Here is a 12,685-nt window from a genome sequence, read left to right on the forward strand (position 1 = left end):
TCTTATCTTTTATTTTGTTTGTTTGTTTGTTTTTTGTTAGATAAGTGAAATACATGAAATGTCATGTCTCTCTTTCTTTGAAATTCTGACTAAACATTTCATTGGATAATTTAATTATTAATATTGTTAGTCTGTCTGTATGTGTATACATGTATATTTGTCTATATGTAAAATTCAATACAAATATTGTTTAACAAATATATATGTATTAACTTATAAGAGTAGGAATTATGTTGTATAAAAGTTTGATTAAATTATGGTTTGTGTAGTTTTGTGAAGAAAATAGTGGGTGCGTTTTATTTCGCAATTTTTAAGTCGAGTTTCTGTTTATTTTATGGAGGAAAGTCACAGAGAATCCTGAAGCAAAGATCGTCTATTCTATAGAATTCTTCTGGCTCTCTTGGGGGGAAAATGAAGAGGTCTCACTCTGTTTCAAAGAACTATCCCAGTTTGCATTTACATAAAATCAGATTATCTATAATATCATGTGTTTTGTATGTAACCCTGAAGACCTTCATCAGAAATAGGATTTTTAAAGCAAATCAGAAATGCTTGTTAACAGCAACACCTGTGGCCGTTAAGTCAACGAAGGTCAGCGTCGGGCTCACGCTTGTGCTCGCTCTAAATAGACATGAACGAGCATCGCTCAAAACAGTGAGGAGACACACGTCAGCTAAAAGCACAATATCGCTCTATATTTCAGCTGCTTGGCAGTAATGTCAGCTGACCAGACGAAGGTCTCTCCATGAATCAATGCTGATCCTAGTGTTGGCTTTTCCTGCTTCAGCCTCCGGGGCTGAAGCAGGAAGAGAAGCGTTATCGTCTCCGACCGGGTGCCGGTGTCTCCCTCCGGCACCCGGTCGGAGACAATAACGTTTCTCACTGCGGAGCCCCGTCACTTCACAAGACACGGGAAGCCTCTGTTGGTCTGGAGGAGCTGCAGCAGTTATTTCTGCACAAACGTCCACTGTACATTCACTAGATATTCTCAGAGCTAAACTAACTCTTCTGCAGTGTGTAGTGTGCGCACATGAACATCTAGAGGTGGAACGAGACAGCGAGAACGTGCGCGTTGTGTGAGTGAAGGCAAGCAGGCAGAGGAGCAGAGACCTGGTACATTTATACGCTTAAAAAGTTACAAACAGTCCCTTTAATAAAAACACATGTAGAAATGCATATAGATAATTACAATTACAAAATGTAAATAAATATTCTCTTATCAAAAATGATCTTAGCATAAAGACTGAAAACAGGTTGAAACAGTTTCTTTCAGTTTGTTTTCCGGTTTCTTGTTTTCTCTGCAGAGTGGTCCATCTCCTCACTAGAGGATCTGTGCAGGCTCGGAGCTCCAGCAGGTCTGCAGATCAGGATGCTCTACACGTCCTCTTCATCCTCCTCCTCTTCCTCCTCTTCCTCACAGACTCTCTGATCCTCCAGAGCAGCCGTCTCCCGATCCGGACCCGGCTCACACCAGGTCCTGGTCCACGTCCAGGTCTCCCCGTCCAGAACCAGAACCGGATCCATCACCCCCCCTGGATGTACAAACAGCTGCAGTATGTGAGGGGGATCCTCTGCATGGTGCACGAGGAGGAGGTGTTCTGAGGTGTTCTGGTGTTGAGGTTCTGATGGGTTCTGATGGGTTCTGCTGGGTTTGATGGATTCCTGTGGACCTCGTGCGTGTGCGCGTGCGTTTGTTTACGAAATATTACAAAATAAAAGCTGAAGATTCAGGATCAGATGTGCTTTTATTTTGAGGATGCATGAGGATTCAGCAGCAGCAGCAGCTCTGCTATAATAAACCTGTCTCCACCTGTCTCTACCTGTCTCACCTGAGAGGACACATGTCTCAGATGCACCATGCGGATCTGGACCAGCAGCACCGGTACAACCAGATCTGCACCAGGTCTGCCCCCCCAGAGGACCAGGAGGACCAGGATGATGGAGGAACCGAGCCGTCCTTCCTCTTCTCTATCCCCGGCCATAGGAGCCCGACCCCCCGCAGGAAGTGGCAGCTGTTCCCGGGGAGGAACCGGTTCTACTGCGACGGGAGGATCATGATGGCCCGGCAGACCGGGGTCTTCTACCTGACCCTGGTCCTGATCCTGCTCACCTGCGGCCTCTTCTTCACCTTCGAGTGAGTGCACACAAACACGCACACGTTACACGCACACATTAGACATAATAGAAGAGAAGTCATTGATGGGGACTATTTATTTATTCATTTATTTATTTATTTATGTATCTATCTATTTATGTATCTATTTATTTATTGATTGATTTATCTATTGATTTATCTATTAATTAATTAATTAATTTATTCATTTATTTATCTATTTATTTATTTATTTGTTCATCTATTTATTTATTTATCTATCAATCTATTTATCTATTTATTTATTTATCTATTTATTTATTTATTTATCTATGAATTAATTAATTAATTAATTTATCTATTTGTTTATCTACCAATCTATCTATTTATCTCTTTATCTATCTATCTATCAATCTATCTATATATATATTTTTTTTTTTATATTTTTCAATATTTTTTTAATGTCTCCATTCTTGTGAGGTCTCCTCTTGAAAGCTGCTTTATAAATAAGCTAAATGTTAATAATTTCAGAGGTTGAAGAAGTATTTAGATGTGTTTACTTAACATCAGAAAAAATGGAAATATTCCTGTAAAGTATTCAAGTACCTTAAAATAGAAACTTCAGTGCAACGCTTGAGTAAATATACAGTCGTGTCGTGATTAATTATCCACAGTTCTGTTTTTTAAAATCATCTTTATTGCGTGGAATCTTGGAAAAGAGTGTTATTATCACTACATAACTATTAATATATACTATATTATAACTGGATGATTAAAGTGACAGAAAAGATATTTCTGTTTATTATTTGTGACTTTTCTTATTAAAAAAACAAAAATACTACATACTAAAATATCACAACTATTGTTATGAGGTCAGAAATAAAGGTTGGGAAACACCATATATATACATATATATATTTATTTATTTATATATATATATATATATATATATTTATATATATTTATATATATATTTTTAAAATATTTTTATATATATATATATTTATTTATTTATTTATATATATATTTATATGTATATTTTTATATATATGTAGTGTATATATATATGTATGTATGTATGTATGTTTATATATGTCTGTGTGTGTGTGTGTATATATATAGTAAAGTATCTGTGTCCTTCAGCTGTGACAGGAATGTGTCTGTAGTTTTTTTTTCCACCAAACCTCAGGCAGTTTTCTGCTGATTTTTCCTCGCTGTGTTTCAGTTCTCTGATTCGTCTCGGTGGATTTAGTCACAACAAACACACCACAGGAAGTGTCTGTGTGTGTGTGTGTGTGTGTGTGTGTGTGTGTGTGTGTGTGTGTGTGCGTGTGTGCGTGTGTGTGTGTGTGTGTGTGTGTGGTTATAATGAGAGCAGTCAGTGTGATCAGGTAAAGGTTGTCACTTTCAGCTCTGCAGCCAAAAACAGCGACAGAAACGTCGTCGGTAGCTAAATTTACCCCCTCGAGTGTCACATCTGAGACGCCTCAGAATCATCTCTCAGTTTATTCTCATTTAACTGATGACGCCAGACCTCACACCAGGTCCCTGAAAAACCACCACACAGATCCACATACCGAGGATTACACACATTCAGACTGATTTGTCAGAGCAGACGTTTATTCATATATGCAGAACTTCATATATATTCACTGTGGAAGGATTAGAGCCCAAACAAGAGCTGTAAACATCTTTTTGAATCATAAATATAAAATAAAAAGTTACAATATAAAAACAATATGTAAAATATATCTGTTTTAAAATGAAAAGGAGCTGCACAGTGTTGATGAAATGTGTAAAATATTGACTAAAGACAGTATGAAGAACTTCAAAAGGCTGCTGATTCACCGCGTGGATGTCGTGTGGAAATAAAGTTTTCTTTGAAGTTTATTTATTTCAAAGCAAACAAACAGAGCAACAAAATAATCATCAATCATGTTGCCTCTTATTCTGGTAAAAAATATATATATATATATATATATATATAAATCGTGTAGGTGCATGCTGGTCCTTTACATGCTTTAGTTTATAAGCCTGATGTATGGAAGCCCATAGGAGACTTTATTAAAATGATAATGCAAACGTGAAAATGTAATTCCACAGAAGCATTATAGTTTTCCATATATTTATGTGTTATTTGAGTAAAAATTTAAATGCAATCATCCAATTTTCATTTTCTCAAACTTTTATCGTATGGGTGTCCTATGACCATATTCATTTTTAATTTATTTTTAAGCTAAGTCCATTATTTGATTTAATAGAATTTTTTTTCTCTTTTATTGTTTTATTTTCATTTTTTTTACTTTTTTAAATTATTTTTATTTTTATGCAATAATCCAATTTTAATTTTCACACACTCTTATTATATGGGTGTTCTATGACCATATTAAAATTAAATGTATTATTTATTTTTTTTAAGCTAAGTCCATTATTTGATTTCATAGAATTTCTTCCTCTCTTTTATTATTTAATTTTTCTATTTATTTACTTTTTTAAAATTATTTTATTTTATTACTATTATTATTTTTTATTGTTTTAAATTATGTAGTTATACATTTATTTATTTTTATTTTCCCTTTGTGTCACCATAACCAACATGGGACCTTTGCTATGTCTGCAAAAAAATCCAATAAAAAAAAGATTTGGACAAAAATGAAAAAGGGAAAAGCTGTTTGACATTTAATTTTTAAAGTCACGCTCCGCCGTACGGTGGACAATTATTCAAATGTCAATTCAGACCTGCTATAATTGTCTGACAACGTCCGTTTGTTTTTGATTTGTCCTCAGCTGTCCCTTCCTGGCGTCCAACCTGACCCCGGCCATCCCGGCGGTCGGCGGCGTCCTCTTCGTCTTCGTGATGGGGATGCTGTTCAGGGCGAGTTTCACCGACCCCGGCGTCCTGCCCCGGGCCACGCCGGACGAGGCCGCCGACCTTGAGAGGCAAATCGGTGAGGCAGTTTTCATCGTCTTTACTTTTACAGTTTTCCATCTGACCTGAAAAGAGTTGTTTTTTTCCCCCCCAAAATATGTTTATTGTCATTTTCTCATGTTATAACTTCATATCAGGTAAGAAACCTGCAGTAACAAGTCCAGAGATACGGACTCCATCACACAGACACAGCTCTCCTGGCTGTAGTCTGTTTCAGTGTTTGTATAATGTGTGTGTGTGTGTGTGTGTGTGTGTGTGTTCGGTCACATGACGTCTCCTCAGACCTCCGCTCTGTCAGAAATGTGTCTTGAATCAGAATCAGTTTCCACAGAAACTGAACGTCACCGTCGAGGCTCTCTGATCTATTTTTGGAAACCTCTTATTATTTTTTTTGTTTATTTATTTATATATTTATTTATATATTTTTTCACGGTGGATCCAGAATCTGTGGAGCGACTGAGCTGTCAATCACAGAAGAGCCGGAGCTCTGAAGGACGACCAAATATGGAGAGAAGAAGCAGCTCAGCTCAGTGTGTGAGAGGACGGACAGAAATAGTTTATTTATTTTTTTTACTGTTTTGTTTTGTTTGGTCAGGAATTTATTCTGTGACGCACAGCTTGAAACAACATCTTCACTTCCTGTCTGACAAACAAAACTAAAGACGGACAAGAAAGTTTTCCCAAAGTCACAGAGTACTGAACGGGTTTGCCGGGCTCTGGACCTTTAGGCCCGCCTGGCGTTCACCTATAAGATGTCACTCAAAGAGACTCACAGGTCGACCAACCGGGAAGAGACTCAAAATGACCACAAAGAGACATCAAGTGACTACAGAGAGACACAAATAGACCATAAAGAGACCAACATAACTATAAAGAGATGCAAAACAGCTGGAAAGAGACACGAAGAGACTCACGACTATGAAAAGGAGCAAAATGACTGCAAAGAAAAACAAAGCAACTACAAAGAGATGCAAAACAGCAGAAAGAGACTCACAATAACTACAAAAAGGGACAAAACAACCACAAAGAGACACAAAACATCTACAAAGACACACAAACCAACCATTAAGAGACACAAAACAACTACAGAGACACAAAACAACTACAAAGAGACACAAAATTACCACAAAGAAACCTAATACAACTACAAAGACACGGAAACCAACTACAAAGAGATGCAAAACAGCTGGAAAGAGACACAAAGAGACTCCCAACGACAATGAAAAGGGGCAATACAACCACAAAGAGACAAGAATGACTGCAGAGAGACACAATGCAACTACAAAGACACAAAATGCAACTACAAAGAGACACAAAACGATGACAAAGATACAGATACAGACACCAGAACATGAGGCTAAACAACTATGAAGTCTGAGTCTTTGGTAGGAGAGCTGGTGGGGCCTATTGTCTCATAATCCACCCATGAAAGACATTAAAGCTCCTCTAATCAATATTTTGTATTTAATAATGGATTAAATGATTATGTGTGATGTTAAGAAGCATCTTTTATCTGCGAGTTGTCCTGTCTGGTTCTCAGTGTTTCCAGCAGCAGGTAAACTCACGACGGATGCTCTGACGTGTCGTTGATTATTTGTTTGTGTTTGTTTGTTTTATTGGTGTCTTCAGACTCGACCGGCTGCTCCAGACCGCCTCCTCGCACCAGAGAGGTCCTGATCAACGGACAGACGGTCAAACTGAAGTACTGCTTCACCTGCAAGATCTTCAGACCGCCGCGAGCGTCACACTGCAGCCTGTGTGACAACTGTGTCGGTCAGTCTGACACGTTTACTCAAGATACTCGTACTTAAGTACAAAGTCAAGATACTTGTACTTTACTTGAGTATTTCCACGTTCTGCTTCTTTCTACTTCTACTCCACTACATCTCAGAGAGAAATACTGTTACTGCACTACTTCTTCCCGTACTTGCAGTAAACGTTCGTCCCTTTGAGATGATAGGAGACAGATGTTCAACATGATATTAGTTTTAGTTTTATTGTGAAAAGCCGTGTTGTTTGTTCCTGTCAGAGCGTTTCGACCATCACTGTCCGTGGGTGGGGAACTGCGTTGGACGGAGGAACTACCGCTTCTTCTACCTGTTCATCCTCTCGCTCTCCTTCCTCACCATCTTCATCTTTGCCTTCGTCATCACACACGTCATCATCAGTGAGTAACGCCGCCGCCTCCACACACACACACGCACACACACACACACACACACACACACACACACACACACACACACACACACTGTTTCTATTGTTTCTTCTGTGATTCACTTATTGATTTCTTTATAAAAAGACTTCAGCTGTTGGACATTGTTTCTCTGTTTCTCGGCAGTGGTGGAATGTAACTAAGTACATTTACTAAAGTACTGTACTTAAGTACTCATTTGAGGTACCTGTACTTCACCTGACTATTTTCTTTTCATGCTACTTTCTACTTTCTGACAACTTTAGTTACTTTGCAGATTAAGGTTTTTTTCATACAAAACATACAAGGAGTTTATAAAATCTGATGTTTTGTTATAAATTAAATAGTTTATACAAGTACAGCTGAAACAGTTAGTCCATAAATCAATTAGTCCATTGACAGAAAATTATTTTTTCTTTTTTTCTTTGCATTTTAAGAAATTATATAGTTACAGAGCATACAACATAATATAATAAAATTAAAATAATATAATAATAATAATAATAATAATAATAATAGTAATAATAATAAAATAATAATCAACAAAACAGTGGAGAAAAAATTCAATAAATATATTTAAGAGAAAATAATATTAATTAACAAAACAGAGGAGAAGAAAAGTAATAAAAATAAATAAATACATTTAAAAAAGAGTTAGTTTTATTAACATTTCTTTTTTTCCCTCTGTTTTGTTGATTATTTTATTTTAATTTTATTATATTTTGTCCGTATACTCTGTAACTATATAATTTCTTAAGATAGAAATTTAAAAAAATACATCAGGAAAAAAAACTGACTTCAGCCATCAAAATTAATTTTCTTTCTATCGACTAAAAATAAATAAATAAAATAAATAAATAAATTAATAAAATAGCTGTAAAATGTAGTTACAGATAGCTGATTAATTTAATATATTTAATGTTAATGCATTAGTCATAATGTAGCAGCTCTGCAGCAGCTTCTCATCGGTGTTATTGATGAGATATCGATCGTGCTAAGCCCCGCCCACTGTCCTGTGATTGACAGGCTGTCAGAGAGAGGCTGAGGCTGCAGTCTGTTTTCCTGTCATTGATTGATTGATTGATTGATCGATCAGTTCATATTGACTCTGCTGCATCAGACTGTTAACATACTAAACCCTGATTACTGTGATGAGTTCAGTTCTTTCAGTCATCTGATCTCTACTGTCAGCTTCTTCACTTTATGCAGCGCGGTTCTCTTTTTAAAATCTCCTTGTTTAACAGAATATATCTGCGTCTGTAAAGTCTCACCATAGAAGAGAAGGAAAACAAATCAAACACTGTAAAGGCTCGGACAAAACGTAAAATATCTCTTTTGATTTTAAGCCATTAGATCAGGATTTAGTGGTGGAAGTAAGTAAGTACATTTACTCAAGTACTGTACTCAATTTTGAGGTACTTGTACTTGACTTGTACTTCCCCGTGACGTCACCCATTGTTCAGTGGACTACCGTTTTGAAGCCTGACTTTGACTTTTATTTTAAATTGTGGTATTACTACTTTTACCAAAGTAAAAGATCTGAATACTTCTTCCACCACTGATAAAATATGTTAAGATAAGATAATATAAGTATCAACCATTATTGATCTCAGAGAAGAAATGCAGGTGTTGTATATAAAAGAAATTGAAAAAAAAGATAATAAAAGAATAATTATAAGCATTTTCATTTATTTTCACATTTAGTTTGTATATATTTATTGTTTTATTTTTTAAATAAACATTTTTTTTTTTTTTATTTTGCTTATAAATTACTCTATTTTTTCTTTAAAAAATGTTTTTATATATAATGTAATTTATTTATTTTCATTCCTTTTATTTTTCCTTATTCTTTCCCTATTGTTTTTGCTATTCCTGGAAGGGCCACCCTGTCAATCAACAAGCTTTACTTGTTTATTCTTTAATTTATTCCTCTTTATATTTTCACATTTATTTTCTCATTCTTTTACAGATTTATCCTTTTTTATGGCACTCCTATGACTCCATAGTTGCAGCAGCACAAGGACAGAAATTGAAATAGGTACAGATAAAAAAAGAGAAAGTAAAAATCTATGTATTTATATATTTATACAGTTAAACGTTACAGGGACAGTACACATTAATGGACATTTCTGTAAATGTCTCAGTTTAGCCATCGTGGCTGTTTTTCAGCTGCAGTAAAATAAAAACAAAGATGTGAATATTCCTTCCACTACTGATACGGGAAGGGAAGAAAACTGGAAAGATGTAATCCAAGAAAACATATATATTATTCTATATTTCATGTTCATGCTGGGTGAGATGGATTATATCTCCCTCCACGTCTCCCTGGAATGAAGATTTAAAGCTGCTGATCGATTCTGTGTCTGTGGATCTAAACTCGTCTTGTTCTTCCTCCGTCGTGCGTCATTAATCTAATTCTGTGCGTCGAGGCTGCTGATGTTTTCCTGCCCCGCAGGTCCAAACAAACAGGAAGCCGGAGCCTCGGGCTGCTTCAGCTTCAGACTTAACAACCAGCCGACTGTCTGAGATGAACCCGTGTCTTCCTCCTCTCAACACTGCGCTGCTTGTTGTCTGTTTTTAGCAAAGGGGCTATAAAAAGATCAGCAGAGAGTCTTTGATCTGCAAGATGTAAATTTAGACATCAGTATCTCTGTGTGCCGACGACTTCAGTCCATCACGGCTGTTTACTCTGAAGTACAGTAGAAAAGAAAAGTACTCGATGTGCAGTAAAATGACCTCTTACCAATTAATTTTCTGTCAATCGACTAATTGATTAATATTAGTTAGCGAGCATACAATATACTATATAAAATAAAATAAAAAATAATATTTAATAAAATAATAATCAACAAAACAGAGAAGAAAAAAAACGAATAATAAAAATAAATATATATTTTTTTAATTAATCATTTTTTTCTCCTCTGTTTCATTGATTATTAGTATACAGAAAAAAATTAGCAAAAAATAACAAAATGTATATCTTAAGAAATCTATAAATAAATAAAATAAATGAAATGTTTATAATTATTATTTTATATTTTGTTATTTATCTTTATACTTCCATATTTATTTAAACCCTGTGCATGAAACAAAATATAATAATAATAATAATAATAATAATAATTATAATAAAAAATAAATTTATATATATATATATATACAGTATATATATATATATATATACTGTATATATATATATATAAAATGAAAGAACTGTGCAGTTCCGTGCGGGAATGTGTAAAATATTTAATATATTTATTTACAAACTGAATAACCTGAACACGCCTTCTGTCGTCTCTGCAGGATCGAACCGGACGGGTTTCCTGAGCGCGCTCAAAGACAGTCCGGCCAGATATCCTTTCATTAGTTTAAAGGTTTCATCATCAAGGTAAATTCATGCATGTAAATAATCCATACACATAGTTTATATAAGAACTCAGTTTGTGTTTATATCTGGTCACGCTGCTTGTGTTTGTGGCATCTTATTGTGCTCAGAGGCACTAATTACTCCTCATACCCTCCCCCCATCTCTTTGTAGGTTAATATCATGTGTTTCTGATCAATCAATGACTCTGACGCAGTCACCCGTTGCAGGTCAATACATCCCATAATGCATTGCCAAGGTCACACTTGTGTCACACGCTCTGAGGGGCCTCATTCACATCCAGCTTCTTCACTCTCTTCTGTTTTCTGTTAGTTTCTTCTTTAGTCCTCTTTCTCTGATCATCACTGACAACCCAACACGTATAAATATTAATAAATGAGTCCCTCAGCTTTTAGCCTCGCTTTCACTCTGCAGTATGTAAAGTTGGACCTTGACTCTGTGCTGCACCGTCCTGGAGGTGGTGGTGTGTTTCTTCTCCGTCTGGTCGATTGTGGGTCTGTCGGGGTTCCACACCTACCTGATCAGCTCCAACCAGACCACCAACGAGGACGTGAGTATACAAAGCTGTGGTCCTCAGTGTCCCTGAGAGGTCACTAGAGAGAGAATAATATGTAACCACCGTGATATTTATTGGCTCTGATGAACTGAACCAACACTCCTCTCTCTGTTTCTGTCCTGGTCTGGTCCCGATCCAGATTAAAGGGTCCTGGTCCACCAAGCGAGGGAAGGATAACTACAACCCTTACAGCTACGGAAACATCCTGACAAACTGCTGCGCTGCTCTGTGTGGACCTCTGCCTCCCAGGTCAGTCACATGGTTGGTTAGTTAGTTGGTTGGTTGGTTGGTTAGTTGGTTGGTTGGTTGATTGGTTGGTTAGTTGGTTGGTTGGTTGGTTGATTGGTTGGTTGGTTGGTTGATTGGTTGGTTGGTTGGTTTATTGGTTGGTTGGTTGGTTGGTTGGTTTATTGGTTGGTTGATTGGTTGGTTGGTTGGTTGGTTGATTGATTGGTTGATTGGTTGATTGGTTGATTGGTTGGTGGATTGGTAGATTGGTTTGTTGGTTGGTTGGTTTATTGGTTGGTTGGTTGGTTGGTTGATTGGTAGATTGGTTGATTGGTTGGTTGGTTGGTTTATTGGTTGGTTGGTTGGTTGGTTCATTGATTGATTGATTGGTTGGTTGCTTGGTTTATTGATTGATTGGTTGGCTGGTTGGCTGGTCGGTAGATTGGTTGATTGGTTGGTTGTGTTGGTTGGTTGGTTGGTTGGTTGGTTGATTAGTTGGTTGATTGATGGAGGTGACTGGGCAGCCTGACACATAAGAGCATGTGTCAGCAGAGTGAGGAATATGTGATTGATGAGAGAGGCAGACGGAATATAATACAGCAAAAACATTTTACTTACTTTACTTGTAACAGAGTATTTTTAAATTCTAGTACTGCTACTTTTACTAAAGTAAAAGATGTCAGTACTTCCTCCACCTCTGGAGAGACGACGGTGGACGAGATGTTTGTTTTCCAGGACTGAACATATGGACACTGATTCATTACACAGTCTGCTTGTTAGTCCATCACCAGCTGGTGTGTGTGTGTGTGTGTGTGTGTGTGTGTGTGTGTGAGAGAACTTATTAACATGTTGGCTCCACCTGCTAACACCTCGAGGACGACAGGTGGTGAAATCCATCTGAACACATGAAAACGTGATTTTAGGTCAATTAGCAAAAAGTGTCCCGCTCTATTTAAAAGTTCACGAAGCGACTGGTTCATCTCGCTGTCAATCAACATACCCAGTGACGGAGGAAGTATTCAGATTGTTTACTGCATTAAAAGTACTAATACCACACTGTAAAAGTATGTCAGTATAATCAGTAAAATGTGGTGAAAGTATTAAAAGTGTGACTGTTGTACTTTTATTTATTCTATCATTAGATTATGACTCGTGCATTAATGTAATTAACGTAAAGTATATTAACATTTAATTTTAAAGTAAGTTAAAGTAATTATTTTCTCCATTTATCGATTGATTGTCTAGTTTGTAATAATAGTGTAAATAGTGAGAAATGGCATCACAATGACCCAGAGTACAAA

At 36.5% G+C, this 12,685-nt stretch overlaps 1 protein-coding gene across 1 annotated transcript in view; it reads left to right on the forward strand.

The window, feature by feature from the left end:
- Positions 1–12,685, forward strand: part of arid1b (AT rich interactive domain 1B (SWI1-like)) — a 59,133-nt gene that overhangs the window by 41,295 nt on the left and 5,153 nt on the right. Inside the window, exons 20-26 of the mRNA XM_037749892.1 lie at positions 1,773–2,134; positions 4,880–5,040; positions 6,651–6,794; positions 7,051–7,188; positions 10,519–10,567; positions 11,048–11,150; positions 11,296–11,405. Of these exons, the coding sequence (XP_037605820.1) occupies positions 1,773–2,134; positions 4,880–5,040; positions 6,651–6,794; positions 7,051–7,188; positions 10,519–10,567; positions 11,048–11,150; positions 11,296–11,405 (1,067 nt within the window). The remainder of the gene's footprint in view (positions 1–1,772; positions 2,135–4,879; positions 5,041–6,650; positions 6,795–7,050; positions 7,189–10,518; positions 10,568–11,047; positions 11,151–11,295; positions 11,406–12,685) is intronic.

Source organism: Sebastes umbrosus, chromosome 18 (genome assembly GCF_015220745.1).
Source record: "Sebastes umbrosus isolate fSebUmb1 chromosome 18, fSebUmb1.pri, whole genome shotgun sequence".
Taxonomy (NCBI): Eukaryota; Metazoa; Chordata; class Actinopteri; order Perciformes; family Sebastidae; genus Sebastes; species Sebastes umbrosus.